At 44.8% G+C, this 17,666-nt stretch overlaps 2 protein-coding genes across 3 annotated transcripts in view; both read left to right on the top strand.

Moving 5' to 3' along the window:
- LOC134494512 (lymphocyte antigen 6E-like) overlaps positions 1-17,666 on the top strand; it is a 120,398-nt gene that overhangs the window by 269 nt on the left and 102,463 nt on the right. The window contains exons 2-3 of one of the 2 annotated variants that reach the window (XR_010067681.1): positions 8,356-8,475; positions 10,086-10,600. Coding sequence is in view for 1 of the 2 variants with exons in the window: in XM_063299727.1 (XP_063155797.1) it covers positions 8,356-8,475; positions 10,086-10,294 (329 nt within the window). In the remaining variant the exon portion in view is untranslated. Of the gene's footprint in view, positions 1-8,355; positions 8,476-10,085; positions 11,592-17,666 lie in introns of those variants that run through there. The other variant, XM_063299727.1, reaches the window with a different exon arrangement.
- The window catches only part of LOC134494511 (lymphocyte antigen 6E-like), a 256,021-nt gene that overhangs the window by 217,620 nt on the left and 20,735 nt on the right, over positions 1-17,666 (top strand). The gene's annotated exons all lie outside the window — the stretch shown is intronic.

Genomic DNA, 17,666 nt, shown 5'->3' with positions numbered 1-17,666 from the left:
AACTCGTGGCAATAGGCGAATTCAGCGGGGCCGTCGTCTGAAGGGGGCTGAAGAAGAGCAAGCGGCCCCGATCAAGCTGGGATTCACAGATCCGGGCGACCTGCCCCGCGGGGCGAGCGAAGGGGTCCGCCTGCCGAAAGCGGCCCGTGTGGTTGTTAGGATCGGGTCTCGCCCGGCAACGGAGTTCCGGGCTGAAAGAAGAAGGCGTCTCGAGGCTCCTTCCCGATAGCTCTTTTGCACCCCTGGTTTAGCCTGCGCTCCTGGGGCCGGCTTAATCAAACGAGGGGTTCTTCGGTGACCCCGGTTCTCTGGGCGCGAAGGACACACTGACCTCTGAACTAAACCTACCCGCTGGGTTGGAAGAGTCCCGAGTCACACCGTGGGCGGCTGGTTGGGGTTCGTGGCTAAGTACCCCGTCACAGTGGCACCTGGCGTGGCGCCTAAGCCTAACCTGTGCGGTGGCTTAGTGGGCCGAGGTATTGCGCAGTCTCAGAAAATGGGATCAGTTCGGACACCCAGGTCGGGGTCCCTGGGCAGGTGTGTCGTGCGAACTTGCTTTGGTTTCAGGAAGGAAAGCCCTGTCTCTCTAGACTCTTCGCGCATCTCACAGTCTCATCTGGTGTGAATTGAGTAGATCAGTGTTTCTCAAGCTTGGCAACTTTGAGATATGTGGACTTCAACTCCCAGAATTCCCCAGCCAGCAAGGTTGGCTGGGGAATTCTGGGAGTTGAAGTCCAGACATCTTAAAGTTGCCAAGCTTGAGAAACACTGCTCTGGACACGGATTCATAGAATGGAAGGGATCTTGGAGGTCATCTAGTCCAACCCTCTCCCTAAGTGTTGGTAAGATGCCAGTCTGAGAAATGCTTTTTCTGGCCAGTTGGAGCAGCTGGTGCTGGCAAGGGCACACAAAAGCAGTTTGCAAGATCAGGAATTAAGTGCCCATTGGATACACTCTGAATGGCTGCAAAAATCCATTAATTTGCAGTTCTCTGAATGTAGCTGGTGTAGCTTCTATCTGGAGGGACAAAGAATGCTTGTTCCTCCTTTGGGTTGATATTATTAATTAACTATAATTAGTTATAATTATTCCTAAATTGGAGAGAGAAGACTATCTTTGCTTTCCTGCTGTGATTCTCCCTTCACCTCCAAAGATACCTGCATGTATTTATGTGCTGGTTTTTGTGTGTGTGTGAATGGGTGGCTGTGGCCTGGCCTGGCGTGGCAGGTTGGCAGCTGGCAGCCCTGGCCCCAAAGCTGCTGTCGTCGGACTACCTTATCATTTTGTTCTAATTGCAGCAGGCCTTCAAATAAGCTGGCAATAAAGAGCATCCAAGCCAGGGTGGGGCCCAGACACCTGCCTTTTTTCTCCACCCATCCCTGTAAAATGGCTTAAGGTGTGGGCTGGAGGAAAACAGAGTGGGAGGGAAGCAGCAAAGCGTCCTGTGGTACCCTGAAGGCTGAATCACGCTCGTGTCAGCTTTCAGAGACCACAGCATGCTTCATCAGCTCTGACTCCTGAAGAGTTCTTTCTGCCTGCCTGCCCCAACTTCTTACCAATTTCCATCAGCTACCTTCCCCAGCCTGGGTGCCGCCATCCAGAGGTGTGGGTTTCTGTTCCAAGCATTTTCTGCCATGGCAGTGCAGGTAGGAATTCTGGGAATTGAAGTCCCTGGATCTGGAGGGCACCAGCTTGAGAAAGACTCGCCTAATGCATGAGAACTTGGCCAGACCTGGCCAATTTCTCATGCATTAGGCGAGTCTTTCCCAAGCTGGTGCCTTCCATTGTCTTCACTGCAAAAAACTAACTTGGCAACCAGTTGGGGAGTGAAAGAAAGATAGACATAGCTTGTTTCCCCTTGTGCAGCTGCCCACATTGGAGGGTACAGCCTGCAGAGGGTTTCTAAACATTGTTTTGGATGCCTGACCCATGTAATTAGTCAAGAATTGGTGGGGAGGGGTCTGTGCAGGGATGCTGAGATGCTGAATCCTGGGAGGCAGAGATTGCTCTGAAGGAGTTGCTGAATTTGCAGAGAAGTGGGGTGATCACATGTGGGTGCTTTGAGAAAGGGGCTCAGGGTGGGTTGTGGGCAAGGGGGCAGAGGTATTTTTTTTTAAAAAAAACCTCCTCTCCTTTCTTAGAGAAGAGTGTGAAGCGTGAAGGTGCCGTGGTTGTTGCTAACAACGTACCCACTTTGGGGGTGAAGCTGAACTGAATAGCAAGAAAAGCCCAGCAAAGGCCCCCTAGGGCACATAATGATGCTGCCAGGAAGAGGGGTGGGTTTCTCCCATTCACAGGGGGCGCAGAATTCTTGGCAATTCCTTCCAAAGTCTTGGAGCTTTGAGGGGATAAATATTCCCTCTGCTCCAGTTGCCTCTTTGGATAAAAGATTGGTAGGAATGGTTGCCAGATTTTTTGTTCTCCATCTGCCCTCGTGTGTGGCAACATTTCCCTGTGGGCTGGGAAAGCCTTCCCTTGCTGGTTCCCATAAGACAAGAGGCTGCTTGGAACACAGGAGCTGGCCAAGGCAAGCTTTCAGGTCAGGTGGCAAACTTGACATCCCTTTTGGAATGCCTTTTCCACCCAGCTGAAAATCAGCGCAAGGAAAGACGGAAAACCATTTCTTGGGAAAGCCAGGGCAGACTCTGTGAAGGGGGGAGGATCAAGATTTAATTGCCCTGCCCCCTTTCCTGATAACACTGTCATTTAACCGGAGAGGACTCTGTCCTCTGCTGAAGAGGCACTCTGCGCATTCTCAGAGGCACTTGTTCAGGGCTGAGCTCTAGTGTTTAAACCTCGCTGAGAAAATGCAGGTGAAAGAGAAAAATATCCTGTGAGCTGAGCTGGATTCCAGGCAACAACAGGGATGCAGACATGCAGAAGTGCTGTTGATTTCAGCTTCCTGGTCTAGCCTGTGCCCTTAAGGGGTCTCCCATCCAAGCACGTAGCAAGTTCTGCCCTGTCTAGCCAAGTGACTGGACTTCTATGTGAAATCTCCTAGGAGAGGGCATGACATAATGCAGTATCTGTATCTCTCTGATCTGGGAGCTTAAGGAAAGGAAGTTGGAATGTGAATATGTGCATTTTTGTACTTAATAAATTTATATGACCACCCATCTCATAGGCATGACTCTAGGTAGCTGACAGTTGAAAACAGAATAAAAAATCCACCAAGTTTTAAACAACAAATACATTCTAAAGACAGGGAAATTTAGGTTTCAGGGCCAAGTGTCTTTCTCTGCTTACAGGTCTGTGGTGGGGTGAAAATGGGAAGAAACCCCCCCACATTTGCTGCCTGCCTGGAGTGTTTAACAATGTGTAAGCATCAGGTAATAGTCGTCGTCATCGTCATCATCACCACCACCACCACCACGAATGGGGTGAGACCTAAGTAGGGATTTTGGAAAGAAGCGGCAAGGCAAGATGGAGCAGTTAAGGGAGGCTGTTAATAGGAGCCAACAGCAATGGGGGTGAAGTCATTGTAAGCCCCACCGCACCCACAAATACACACCCACCCACACATACCCACACACCTGTCCCCTGCAAGTGCCTCCCTTCCAATTGCTTTTTTCCCCAAAGGAGCAGAGTGAAGGGTCCCTTTAGAAAAGGGGTGTCGGAGAGCCTGAACTGCAGGAATGGAAAGGGTTAGGATTCCTCCCCCTGGCCCTTCCAAGGGCAGTTAGATCCTCCAAGGTTGTTTTGCCTTTGCAAAAGAATGCCAAAAAAAAAAAAAAGATTGCTGTTTGCTTTCTGCTTGAATTCAGTCTCCCCTGCTGAAAGGCTGGCTTTCCCACCGTTCGTGCCCTTCCTTTCCTTCCTTTGCCTTTGACTGCTTCAGCCTCCTCCTCTGTTCCCGTTTGCCCAGTTCTGTGTCCACTCAGGCCACCTCCGGTCCCTTGACTTCCAACCAAGGTGTCCTTCTGCAAATCCAGCTTGCAAATGTCTCCATCTGCAGCTGGAGCTTCTCCAGTGAGGGCACCCTTTTCAAAGGACGTAGGCCAACTCAGGGGGCTCCAAAGGGAGCCAGTAAATTGAAATGGTTGGGACTGCTACTTACTTAGTGCTGAGTAGAGAAAACTGGAAAAGAATATCTTGCCCTACGTCTTTGCTAAGAGATCATTTCGAAAAGAAGCGAAGGGGTTGCGTGTAGCAGTACACATCCATGAATACCAGCAGGCAACCAGAAGACAGGATGGAAACTTTGATTTCATAACATGGGGACAAATTTAACCACAGATTCCACTGGGAAGCTGTGACTGTTTTAGTTCAAGCCACATCCAAGAATGCTAGAGCACTTGTAGGAGCCTGGCATTCTGATAGAACAGACTGGAGATAAATCAGGTCTACCAACTAGTCCAAAAAGCAAAGCACCTTGGTTACGTCCTTCCTTATCACGCATGCAGCAAATCAACATCTAGGCAAGGATCCAGCAGGCAGGAACAGTCTAAGAAAAAACAATATAGCCAACCAAGCTAAGTAGGCCAAGCTAAGTAGGCCAATCAGAAACAGATGTACAGTAACCCCAATCAAAACGCGTAGGACAAGCTGACGGGCATAAAAGGCCAAGAAGAATGCGTCCCCTACTTGGGGCATGGTCGAACCACAATCAGAATCATGCAACTGGCAAAGGAGTCATCCTTGCCGTTGTTTTTGAGGGAAGAGAGATGAAGCTTGATGGTCACTAAAATACAAAACCCCTATTCACAAGACCCACTCAACCTAGTGACTTGATTGTCCCATTTTCTGTATTCACCGAAGGCAGTGAATCATGAAGTGCCCTCAGTGGGCCAGGTCTATACGACACATGAGCTCTCAAACTATTACCCCAAGTTGAAGGTCAAAGCCTTGATGATGTGTCCTACATGGATAGTGAAACATTTACAAGAAGGAAAACTAGCTGAGCGAATACCAAGTTTTCTACAACAGTTTACAAGCCTTTCTTTCCTGATTAAGGGTTAGGCCTCTGACTATACACTGAACCCTTTACAGATTAAAAAAAATCAGGAGGAGTCTGGTAGCATGAAAGCATCTGCCTTTTACTAAAATGTGTGAGTTGGAAAAGGTGCTACCAGGCTCCTGATTTTTTGTCCCCATGGACTACAATGGCTCTCCTCTGTGAGGAATGATGGAATGTTGTTTTTGCAATGGAAGAAAGCTTGCTTTTCCAGTAAATTGTAAAACCAAGCTTGCTTTTTCAGTAAATAGCTTTGTAAAGCTAAGACATGCAGTGCAGAGTCTTAGCTTTACAAAGGGATGTGGGATGTGGCTGGGTGAACGGGAGGCTGTTTCCCTACCTTGACACCTGTAAAGGAAATAAGATGCTTAATCAATGCTGAAAATATGCTCAGGGCCAGTTCTAGCGAGCTTTGCGGTCACAAACGACCCGGACCTACTTGCTCCAAGGAAGCTAGCTGCCTTATAAGGGAAAGAGTAAATAAGGGACTGGGGGAGGTGAAAAGTGGGGAATGGGAGATATAAACAGAGGTGGGACTTCAGGTGATATTTTTAGGCGTTTCTGATAGGCTGTACACTCCTCAGTACCTATCCAATGGGGAACAGGAGGAGGGCTCTACTGGCCGGGTTTGCTTCTGCTGCTTCTCAAGACCTTGTCAAATTTATTCAGCGAGGGGCTTTTCTCACACCTCCAACAAAGTCCTCTTAGAGAGAGGACTCAGGGTTTGTTCATAGCAAAGCAAACCAGCCATATAAGACCTTAGCTTGCAGACTGAGCACAGACCAGCTAGTGCCGTGGATAGCCAGAGTGCACCATGTTGGCTTGCTGGATTAGCGCATTGTTTGAGTTTCTGTGTATCATGACAGATCTCTCGAGAGGCATTAATCAGAGTTGAAATAAAGGGATGGATTGTTGTTGTCGCTAGCTGCCATTGAGTCATTTATGAGAAGAGTGATGGAAAAGCAGATCAGCGTCCAAACTGGAATCTCTCTTTCTCTCTTGTCCCGGATCAATGCCACAGGGCATATCGGGCAGTAAGGGTTCTCCAACTCTTTCGGTCTTGGGCGAGTGCTTCGGCATCCTTCCATGTGATATTCAATGCCTTCGGGTCTGTGTCAGGGTTCTTCGCCACGTTATTTGAGGGTGTCCTTGTTGTCATTTAGCAGCAGGAGGAATCCAACTCATTGGCACTTTAGGGATCCCGTTGTTCTCCGTGAGAAAGGTGTGACCCGCCAGTTGGAGTCTTCTACAAGTGACGATGTTACGAAGTTTACATGAGCCACTCCTTCAGGCCACCACCTCGTTGGTGATGCGGTCAAAACACTGGATCTTTAAGATTCGGCGGAGGCATCTCTGTGGGAAGTCGTAGCCCCAAGATTGGAATGCTGAAGAGGTTTATTAAAAACAGACAGAGGACTGGCATTATTTTCTGGGGAAGGAAAAGACTAGACGATGAAATCTTTCATAATTAATTCAGACCAGTGCTGAGATGCACGGAGAGGTTGTTGCACAACTTTGAGAGAGATTTCGGTGGGAAATTCGCTTAAGCATTCAGCTGAAGCAAGAACTCTGTGTTACCAAACATTTACAGTAGCTGCTCCTTGTGAGACTTGCTGTCACAAAGCCCCTGTGAACGATGTTTAAATGGGTCATTTGGTTGGCAAATTAAGTGGCGTAACACCAATTAAATAGGGTCATCTTATGGGACCCTTCTCTGTCACCACACCTGCCCTATGGAATAACACCTCCCTTTCTGTAATTCTCCTGGCCTTCAAAAAGGCTTTGAAGACCGGCTTGTTCTGCAAGTGCCGAGCTAGGATGTGGCATCAGCCTGTATTAATGAAACAAACACACAAGTAAATCAACAAATTTGGGGGCTTCTGCACTCTTAGTGAGGCCCCTTGACAATCTAGCAGCTGGATCCCCAATGACTGTGCTGACCTCCAACTTGGGGCAATAGTTTGGGAACTCATACAGACCTGGCCCACTGAGGGTACTTCATGATTCACTGCCTTCGGTGAATGCAGAAAATGGGACAATCAAGTCACTAGGTTGAGTGGGTCTTGTAAATAGGGGTTTTGTATTTTAGTGACCATCAAGCTTCATTTTACTTCGCTCAAAAACAGTGGCAAGGATGACTCCTTTGCCAGTTGCATGATTCCGATTGTGGTTCGACCATGCCCCAAGTAAGGGACGCATTATCGGTGATTTGTTTGTTTGTGGTAGTGTCAGGATATTGCCCTGGATTAAATGAACAATTGAGGTCTCTAAGTGCAGTGTAAGTGCAGTGTTTCTCAACCTCAGCAACCTTAAGAGGTGTGGACTTCAACTCCCAGAATGCTGGGAGTTCAGGTCCACACCTCTTAAGGTTGCTGAGGTTGAGAAACACTGCTTTAGTGGATCCTGCGCTGAGCAGGGGGTTGAACTTGATGACCTCTAAGTCCTTCCACCACTGTGAGTCTATGATTCTTGTCTGGTCCTCAAAACTTGCTAAGGCATTCGTTTGGTTGTAACTTAGCAGTTTTGTTGTAGCACAGCAGGCTGTGTGAACCTTCAGCCATGGAAGCGGACTGGGTGACTTTGGGCCAGCCACCCTTTTTCAGCCCAACTTCCATAAAGGGTGGTTGTTGTGGGAGTGAAACCAAGGGAAATCCTCATTTTGTTCTGAAGTTCTAGAGAGAAGGTAAAATAGAAATCTTCTCCTTGGATTTTACTCATATCTTTTGTTTATGATGCTTATAAAGCCCTGTGAAATCACAAGGACCCGTCTCCATTTCATTAAGGATGGCACGTGTGACACCTTTGCTGCGCGAGCTGCACTGGGTGCCAGTTTGCTTCCGGCTCCAATTCACGGTGTTGGTTGTCACCTTTGAAGCCCTACATGGCATGGGGCCAGGCTACCTGAGGGACCGTCACCCCTATTGCATTGACCCGTCCCATCCAGTCAGGCAGAGAGGGCATGTTACGGACCCCGTCCATGAAAGAGTGTCGATTGGCAGGGTCCAGGAAGAGGGTCTTCTCTGCCGCGGCCCCCACCCTATGGGACACTCTCCCCCCAGAGGTGAGGCAGGCCCCCTCTCTCCCGGCCTTCTGGAAAGGAGTGAAGGCCTGGCTCTGCCATCTCACTTGGGGCACGAGGAGGAACAACCAACCCTGGGGATGGTCAGCACCCTGAAGGTGCTCCTGTAAATTAAATTAAGAACTTTTTAACATCTATGTCTTTTATTTAAGAACATTGTTTTTATTGTATTTTAATCTCTATTTATTCTGGCTTTATTGTAAACTGCCCAGAGTCACTCTTTGAGTGAGGTGGGCGGTGACGAAATTTGAAATATAAATATAAATAAATAAATTACATGGCTCTAATGCATGGGTCTCTGGGTTTGTGTGCACTTTTGCAGTGTCATCGCTGACGTGCTTCACGTGCGATAAAGCGGAAAGCAACTGGGGTTGCATGAACATGGCGACCTGTGATAAAAATGACAAGTATTGCATTACAAAATACTTTGGTGGAGGTATTGGTAAGTGGTTTGAGTGCTCTGGACCCTTTCATCCTAGGATTGCGAGAAAATGTTTGAGGTTTTTTTGTTTCCTGGCATTTCATCCAAGGGCTGTACTGCAACCCTCAGTCCGGAAGAGTGGGCCCTCCCCTTTCAAAACAGCTTCTTAGGTAATTCTTGGGCAAACACAGCACATATTTTTGCCTTAAACCAGTGTTTCTCAAACTTGGCAACTTTAAGATATGTCAACTTCAACTCCCAGAATTCCCCAGGCAGCTATGCTGGCTGGGGAATTCTGGCAGTTGAAGTCGACATGTCTTACAGTTGCCAAGTTTGAGAAACACTGCCTTAAACAGACAGCCCCCAGGTTGGGATATGCATTTTTGATGAATCAACTTTTCCCTCATATTTTGGGGGCTCAGTACTGGTAGGCTATACTTCTTAATATGTCTCTTTTGAAGGTTTTAAGGCTCTCTTCCCTGCAAACAAACCCAAACCTCCAAACTCTTTCTTTGTTTTTTAAATATATTTTTAATTAAGAATTTTAATCACAGTAGTAAAAACTAATGCAAACTAAACTTAGAGAAAGAGAAGATAATGGAAACAAATAATAAAAGTGCAGGAAAAAAGAAAAAGGAAAGAAAGAATATAATAAACAGAAAAGAAATATGTAAAGAAGTGACTTCCAACCTTCATCATGACAAGTATAAACAAATTTAATAACTCTTTATCCCCTGTAAGGTTAAACAGATACCTCTTCATCCCAAATCCCATCCCTTATCTATAAGCAAAGCCATAAAATATCGACTTTTCAATCCTGGTGTCAGCAAAAAGTCCATAAAGGATTGCCAGAACTTTGTAAAAATAAAAAAGTAATAAAGCATTTTAACCTTGATCAAATAAACAAACTGTATATTCTTTCCTTTTACTTCTAACAGTCTTAATCTTTAATTCAGTCAAATATTGTTGTAGGATTTGATTTCTCTTCAATTCTTCTTTATCCCATTGCACAGATTTCTTCAGGGCTTTAACAAGCCTCTTTTGTGGATCCACTAAGAAAACATTTTTCAGGTTATTCTCTTGGTTTATCATTTGTATTTGCCTTTTAATTTATAAAACTTCAGCCAATTTCTTCCGTATATTTAGTAAAGTATCCTTTTCCAAATCATTCTCTTGGCCTGTCATTTGCAGTTCCACATTCTGTACTTTCCGACTTGCAAGACTGACGTCAGCCCTCCCAGGTAAAGCAGACTGGAAACACAACCAGAGGAGCTAATTCTACTTTATTGTTAGCTACATTAACAGAATCTTGCAAGTCTGAAAGTACAAATGTCCCACCATCCCTTTTGACCACCTGCCAAGTTAGGGTGGATCCTTTCTAAGTTTCTTTCTGTGCCCGTTATGCAGCTGTGGGCTCCTCCCCCTTTTATATGGTTGTTCCCTAGGCAGCATCTCTCCCTCCTCCCCCCGTCTTCCAAGGTCATTCTCACATTCCATTACAGGTTGGGTTCTTCTTTTGAAGAGTTGGCAGCCTGAAGACCCAGATTGATTATTTAAATCAGCTACTCTTGAAAAAATGAAATAGGTGGGGAAAAAACCCAGTCATGCTCCATTTCCTTCCTGACCTGCAGGTGAGAATCACAAGCAGTCGATCAGCAAAGGATGTTCTCCGATCTGCCCCCAAGGAGGGATCGATCTGGGCCTGGTGGCTTTCTCGGTGAAATGCTGCGAGACCTCCTTGTGCAACACGAGTGGTGCTGTCAGCGTGAAGAGCAGCTCCTTGCTGCTGGTGCTGGGCACCTTGGCCAGCGTCTTCTACATCTTTGGAGCCAAGCTGTGATGAGAGACTGCAGGAGCTGATGGCAGCTCCCCCAGGGAGGACTGAAACCTACCTTGGAAAGCTGTTACGTTAAAAAGAATTTCCTGCTTGCTTCCTGGCTCTGCCTGCAATTCTGTTAGCTAATAGACAATTGTAGTCCAGTCTAGTTCTTGGTGCACTTTGGTTGTGTCCTACCAATGTGGACCTTTTCTGGGTCAAGGGCCTAATTCTCCTTTCCTCCCCAATCATGATTTTGCAGCTCTTTGTAATTTCTTTGCAATTGCCCTTCGCAAACGCCAGCCCACATCTGTGACAAGAGGTGTGGAAGTGGACAGCAGGACATATTATTACTGAGTTGAAAAATGCCCCTCTGGGTGGCTGTTTGCTTCGCATGGGAGAAGAACATCGAGCCCCCCTTCTTGCTTGAAGCAGCTTTGCCTGCAAGGAAATCAACTTGGGGATAATGTTCCCAGCTTGCTTAGTTTTCACTTGGACCTCCTCCTTGATAAGTTCAGCTGTTGATAAGATGGCTGTTTCAAACACCAAGGGAATATACCTCACGTGATGAGCGTTGTGGAGAAATGAATGCCTGGATTCATGGAATCCATGATTTGTTAAATAAACTACAATTGGGTGGACTTGCACAATGTGCTAAGCCATAAAACATGACATACAGTTTACAAGGATTGGGTGTACACGTGACACTTAGCTATATTGTAGTTTGGTTTGGTCTTACACTGGTTGGGTTCATGGCTGAGTTGTTTTACTAGAGAAGCTGAAAGGAGCCTTTCTCAGTGATACCTGAATGGGATGTGGCCAACGCCAGCTTCTTCCTGAATCTGATCCTATGAGAACCAGTTGACAAAAGCAGATGTTGGCTTAGCAATATTGGTCAATGTTTCCACAATTAGTGCTGCCCCCTAGAGGCAGAATTTATGCAAGAATGATGCACCCCAAATGGAAAGTAACGAATACAGACTTCACTCTGTAAACCTTTCCTAATTCCACTAAGAATTCCTTGGATTTTCACCATATTGTGACATTTTGCACTAGTCCAAGGTCCTTAAAAGATTTACTCAGAAGTAAGTCAGGCACTTTCAGCATTGGGACACATCTCCAGGTGAGCATCTTCAGAACTGAAGCCTCTTTTTCTAAAAAGTCTGCAGATTTTCCCCCAGCCAGAAGAGGAAAATTAATCAAAAGAAAAGGGGAAAAAATGCCATGCCGTTCAAACAATTGATTTCATTTTTTCTTTCCCCCTATAGTCTTGTAAAGTGTATATTTTTCATAATGCTTTTCAAACCAGAATAATGGTAATAATAAAAAGGAAATTAATGTTTCTTGTGATTTTTGAGCGTGTGTGTGTGACGTGTTTGTTGAGCTTTAAGTAACCACCTTGTTTCATGAAGGTTGCTTTTACAATTACCAGATTATGTTTACTAGCAAACAATGCAAAGGGATTGAAAAGTCATCTATACTCATGGGGATATCTGGGGGAAAAAACAGAAAATGAGTTTTATGGTAACTATTCAATCCTTCTTACAAATTCATAGTGCCTATTGTACAGGCAACAGGTTAACCCAGTGTTTCTCAACCTTGGCAACTTTAAGAGATGTGGACTTCAACTCCCAGCATTCCCTGGCCAGTGTGCTGGCTGAGGAAACTGGGATTTGAAGTCCACACATCCTAAATTTGTGAGGTTGAGAAACACTGGGTTAACCTCTTCATTAAATCAATCAATCAATCAATCAATCAATGTCTGGGTTTGTGCAATGCACTGAATCATAAATGAACCAGATGGTTGGCTGGTTAAGCCTCCAAGAAGCTTAACCATGATTAACTTTAACCAAGCTTAGCATTTTGAACAAATAACTCTTGTTATTCACCTAATAAGATTATGCTTTTATAAATGAATAATGCTTTTTTTTTTAAGTAGATGATAAATCTTTGCTTGACTGTATGGTTTTTTCCTCCCCAGAACACATTTAAAGGATCCATTCTAAAAGTGAATATTGTAGCATGTAGATGGTGGACTTTGTGCCTATAATGTCCCTATGTTAGAGCCAATTTGAGTGTGAAGAATTTGAAAGTATTGAAGAGATTCTTATTCTCTTAAAAAAAAGGTTGGACGAGTGATGTATGTGACATGAATGGAAAAACCCATTTTTTCCACTTTTATGTTTACTTATGCTCTGAACTGCCAAGTTTTCTTTCACGCTCTTGAACAAACATGTCTTGTTTCACTTCTGGAACACTCACAAAGGTCAAAACACGTTGCAGCCTGTTGGCCAACAGTCCCCCAAATACAAACATTAGGTTGATAAGAGTTATTTCAGTTTTCAGGCATATTGAAGACCTGGTTTTGCCACCTCGCCTGGGATGGGAAGGGCAACAGCTCTTCCTGGGGGTGGCTGGTGATATAGAGTTCTCCCGATGGAATGGAAATCTCCCACTTGGATTCTATATTTATATTTTTATTATTTTAGTATTGGTGATTTTATGATGTCAGGTTTTTAAGGTGAATTTTATTGTAAACCGCCCAGAGTCCCCCTTTTAGGGGGAGATGGGCGGTGACAGAAATGTGAATAATAATAAATACCATGGGAGAAATGGTGCGTTCCTTATTTAGAATCATTCAGACTCAGTGCTATGAAGCCCTACAATGCATAGGGCCTGGCTACTTGAGGGACCACCTGTCTCCGATGATATCTGCCCAACCTCTGATCCTGCAGGGTTGGCATATTCTGAATTCCTCTGATTAAACAATGTCATCTGTTGAGACCTTGGAAGCACGCCTTTCCTGTTGCAGCGCCTGCCCTCTGGAGTGAGGTTCCCCCGAGATCCAGACAGCCCCCACCCTGCTGTGGTTCAGAAGAAACATGAAGACCCGGCTTCATCCCTGCCTTCAGCAAGGGCGAGTGAGATCCCTCACTTCACAGTGCTTGCCACCTTTTATCTTTATATTTTCCTTTATTGATTTTATTGTAATTTCTTTGATTGTTGTGAGCCGCCCAGAGTCATTGGAAAGCATAATAAATCATTAAACAAAAGGAAAGTACAAGTACAGACAGGCATTTGGGCCTTTCGGTGAAAATAACCGTAGTGTCATATCCAGAAAAATAGCAGGAAAATAATTCTCCTTTTGAGTGAATATGCTAGTAACCGCACGCACGCACGCAGGCACGCACGCACGCAGGCACGCACACACACAGTAGGATATTGGGAATGCTGGTCCTCTTCTAAAATTATGAAGTTCTGCAGCCACAGAGAAGTTCCAAATCTCTACAGCAAAGTCTGAAGTCAAGCTCGACTCCTGGTAACTTTTTGGAGACATCCACATGGTTGGTCTTAGCAACAGTAGAAAAGTGGTTTGCAACGAGCTTCTTGTGTTTTCCCCCACCTTCCCAATTTATCCTATAAATTCCATGGTGGTCTCCCATCCAAGGACTATAGCCATGTCTGACCCTGGTTAGCTTTTCCAAGATCAGCTGAGCTTGGCTCAGTGCTGCTATTCACTGTGCATAAGAATCAGATATATACATGTACATACACATACACAAGTGTGCCACCTATACATCATGGTTGGAGAACAAAAATCTCCAGGACTGATTTCAGCACCAACCAGTGACAAGATAAATTGGGCATAGACATCATTTGTGTGTATATTTATAACCTTGTTTCTGTCTAATTTTCCTGGGGCTGGGTATCTTAAATTCAGGTTTTTCTTCCTTTCAGCTAAAAGCAGTAGATATAAAATTCAAGTGTTTTGTCTGTGCAGAATTTACATTACATTACATTACATTACATTTAGTACCAATGTCTACCACTGGAAATAGTGATAATCGTTCAAGCACCTTCTGGGATTCCAGGATAAATTCTTCAACTTCTGAGTTGGGTGATGCTCAGAAGCACAAGAGCCTTCTAGTATGAAAAACGAGAACATCAGTGACTCAAGAACACTTGCAAACAAATGAATAACTCTTTAACTCATTGCCAACTTGTTAAGTTAGCTATTATATCCAGGTAAGGCACCATTGAGTCTTTCTATTCCTTTTGAACATGTTGATTGACGACAGATCTTGCAAACTCATTGGGCTACATTTTATGCTCATCTTTTTCTCTAGGAGTAAGACTTTCAGGGGTGTGCTCTCTAGCCTGGTTTAGGTTTATTTGAAAGAAAATGATTTCTGGAGGGTGACTCATGTGTGTCATAAGTTGCATTTGTTAGCAAGTTTGCAGGTTGATCATTAAAATAGGCAGAGCACTAAATACTTGGGACTTGGGACCTTCTCTTTCTCCCACATCCTAAGAAATCCCCCCCAATAAACTGGGAACTGCCAGTACATTTTTGGGCAACCGATACCATTTATTTCATTTATGGGTTCACTCATTTATTTACTTAATTTATAGTCTGCCTTTCCATCTGACTAGGAAGATATATTCCCCTAACACATTTGCTCCTGACTTCTAGGGGCATCTAAATTCAGATTAAAGGACAGCATTGATCTCAGAAGCTTGAAGCCTGTTCCAAAATGCTTTCGGAGTTTAAAGCCAGCTGTTGGCCTCCCTTTGTGCCAGGGTTCACACACCTATTTCAAGCCATGCAGTGGATTGTTACTGATTTTGCATGCTGCATGGATCCAAAGCGCACCCTGTTCCTTCGGCCTCTCTATTTCTTGGACAGTTCACCTTTCTCGCTTGGGTAAGGGGGAAACGGGGTACATCTAAACATAACAATGACTTCTGCTTTTCAAATGTGTTTCCAGCTATTTTGATAGGCACCATTTACTTGAAACTTGCCAAGCTCCAGTGGTAGAACCTAGATGAACTTGGATGATCTGGAAAAGTGGAGTTGGGCCTGGTTCATATGTGGATGGGAGATCACCAGAAAATCTCAGCTGTCTGCAAGACTAGGAAGTCAAATATATATTAAATTAAATCAAATTTGAATAATAAAATAAATAAATAAATATCCTGGAAGACAAACCATTTCTGTATTGTTCCCAGGAGAACTGTGTGAATGCGTCCGTGTAATCAAATCGATTAATATGAGAATTATATTAATTATATAATAATTAAGATATGTAACTAAAAGTATTAGTAGATGATTAAAAAGTGTATGGTTGAGGGTGTTATTAAAAGTAAATAGAACCTCTGGACCTGTAATTTCTCAAAGGAAACTTAGTCAACAAGGCCCACCATTGTTGAGGCAATTTCTTTTCTACCCCTCTCTGTCCGCATCCTATCAACAATTTTAAACTAATACATTTTTTAAAAATTATAGGCAAAAGTTTCAGCTGCTCAAGCCAGTTCTCCGAAACTCACAGGAGGCTCAGTTGCAAAAGAGCTTATCCAGCACAATACATCCTTTCCTGTGCTGAGGATTATGGGACTTGTAATCTCAATTGAAGAATGCGAGATTGAGGAAGAACCCAAAATAATTGTAGGTCTAAGTGATGCTGCTACTTGTGAAATTGAAAGCACTTGTTCAATTGTTTCCTGAAATGTTTAAGGGCCAGAATAGGGGTTCTGTCTATACCAGTGTTTTTCCAAACACTGATTTAAATCCTTCCAGGAAGCCAGGAAGAGAAACAAAGGATGTGTCCATCCCAACACCCTAAACATGTTCATTACTCTGTCCAAATAAAGCAATCTTGTGACTGAAGGGTCAGTCTGGGTCACAAAACCCCTCCCCCACAGCTCTAACTGAACAAAATCTGCTTTCTGTTGCCCGTTTGCCACAGAACTGTTAAAACTTCTGTTTCTTCTGCATCTGTGGATGGACCATAGGCTTGGACCACTTTAACAGTGATTGACTTGTCCTGGACTGAAATTGCAATCACTGTATCATCTTTGGGTTGTACCAGGCCATGGACGTGGACATCCTTTTGCTCCTAATAATGGCTGCTCCATCTCCTCTCCTCTTTTCTTCTTCACTCCTGAAATGAAGTGACCGGTTCCAGTCCACTGTTCCCAGGAATGTCCAAGTTTAATCCTGAGATTTCCTCTCTGAGAACTTAGTGGTTGCTTGGACCATGCTTCTGACATTCCATGTACCAATGGCAGACACATCTTTGCAGCATCAAACCTTCCTTTTGCCTCTGGCCATCTCAGTACCTACTTCCAGCTTTAATGTGGCTGGCCCATCAGCAGCAGGGCAACTCCCACTTCTCTTCTGCTCTTCCCCATCCACTCGCTGGATGCCTTGTGATTTAGAGGGCTCATCTTCCAGGATGAGGAGGGTTGGATTGTCTAACTTTATGTCAGTTTAGGATTTTTGGTGGGCACACTAACCACAGAAGGCAAAAGGTTATGTTTCAACATTAGCTGCATAGGTGTGTTAAGTCAAAGTTCCAAAACAATTGTCCCTTTAATACACATTGCAGGTAGTCCTCAACTTACGACCTTTCATTTAGTGACCGTTCAAAGTTAGGACAGTGCTAAAAAAAAGTGACTTACGACTGGTCCTCACACTTACGGTCATCGCAGCATTTCTGTGGTCACATGATCAAATTCAGACGCTTGGCAACTGGCATGTATTTATGACGATTGCAGTGTCCTGGGGTCACGTGATCACCATTTGTGACCTTCCCAGCTGGCTTCCAACAAGCCAAGTCAGTGGGGGAAGCCGGATTCACTTAACAACCACACGATTCACTTAACTCCCGCCATGATTCGCTTAACAGCCGTGGCAAAAAAAATTGTAAAATCGGGTGTGACTCACTTAATGACTGCCTCGCTTAGCAATGGAAGTTCTGGTCCCAATTGTGGTCGTAAGTTGAGGACTACCTGTAATACAATTGCAGCATAAACTGTCCAGAGATATCCACACAGTCAGTCAGCCAGTCACAATGTTGTCTCAGTGGGATAACTAGGGAGATAACTGACCTCGCTGAGGCCACTAGGAATGGGTCCTGTTGTCCTCTTGTTCTAGGGAGGCTGTGTGCCTCCGTTAGCATTGGCTAGTACAAGGGAGGGTGGACACAGAAAGACAACTCAGGATGACAAGCAGAAGAGAACTATTTGATCTCACATGCCGATCTGCTTTCTGTGCCTTCCCTCCACACAGTGTTCCTGTTCTTGTGGTGCTTGGGCGAATGAATTTGCCACTGGAGGGAGGAACCCAAAGATCCCACCTGGCCTTGGATCATCACCTTGCAGAACCAAGATGGCCAAGCCCCCACCAGGATAGGAGCAGACATAGGTCCTCTGGCACCACAGGCACAGGTTGCCATGTCCAGTTAATGCTACAGGGTCTACGATTCGCGCCCCCACCTCCGGCTCTCACACACGCACACAGTACAGGCGTGACTCAGCCCAGTAGGTTATTTTTAGTTTAGTTACTTTTAGCAATTAATTAACAATGGCTTATTTACAGGTTGTGCAGATCGTA

The sequence above is a fragment of the Candoia aspera genome, chromosome 3 (genome assembly GCF_035149785.1).
Source record: "Candoia aspera isolate rCanAsp1 chromosome 3, rCanAsp1.hap2, whole genome shotgun sequence".
Taxonomy (NCBI): Eukaryota; Metazoa; Chordata; class Lepidosauria; order Squamata; family Boidae; genus Candoia; species Candoia aspera.
This window is presented reverse-complemented; position numbering and strand designations above follow the sequence as displayed.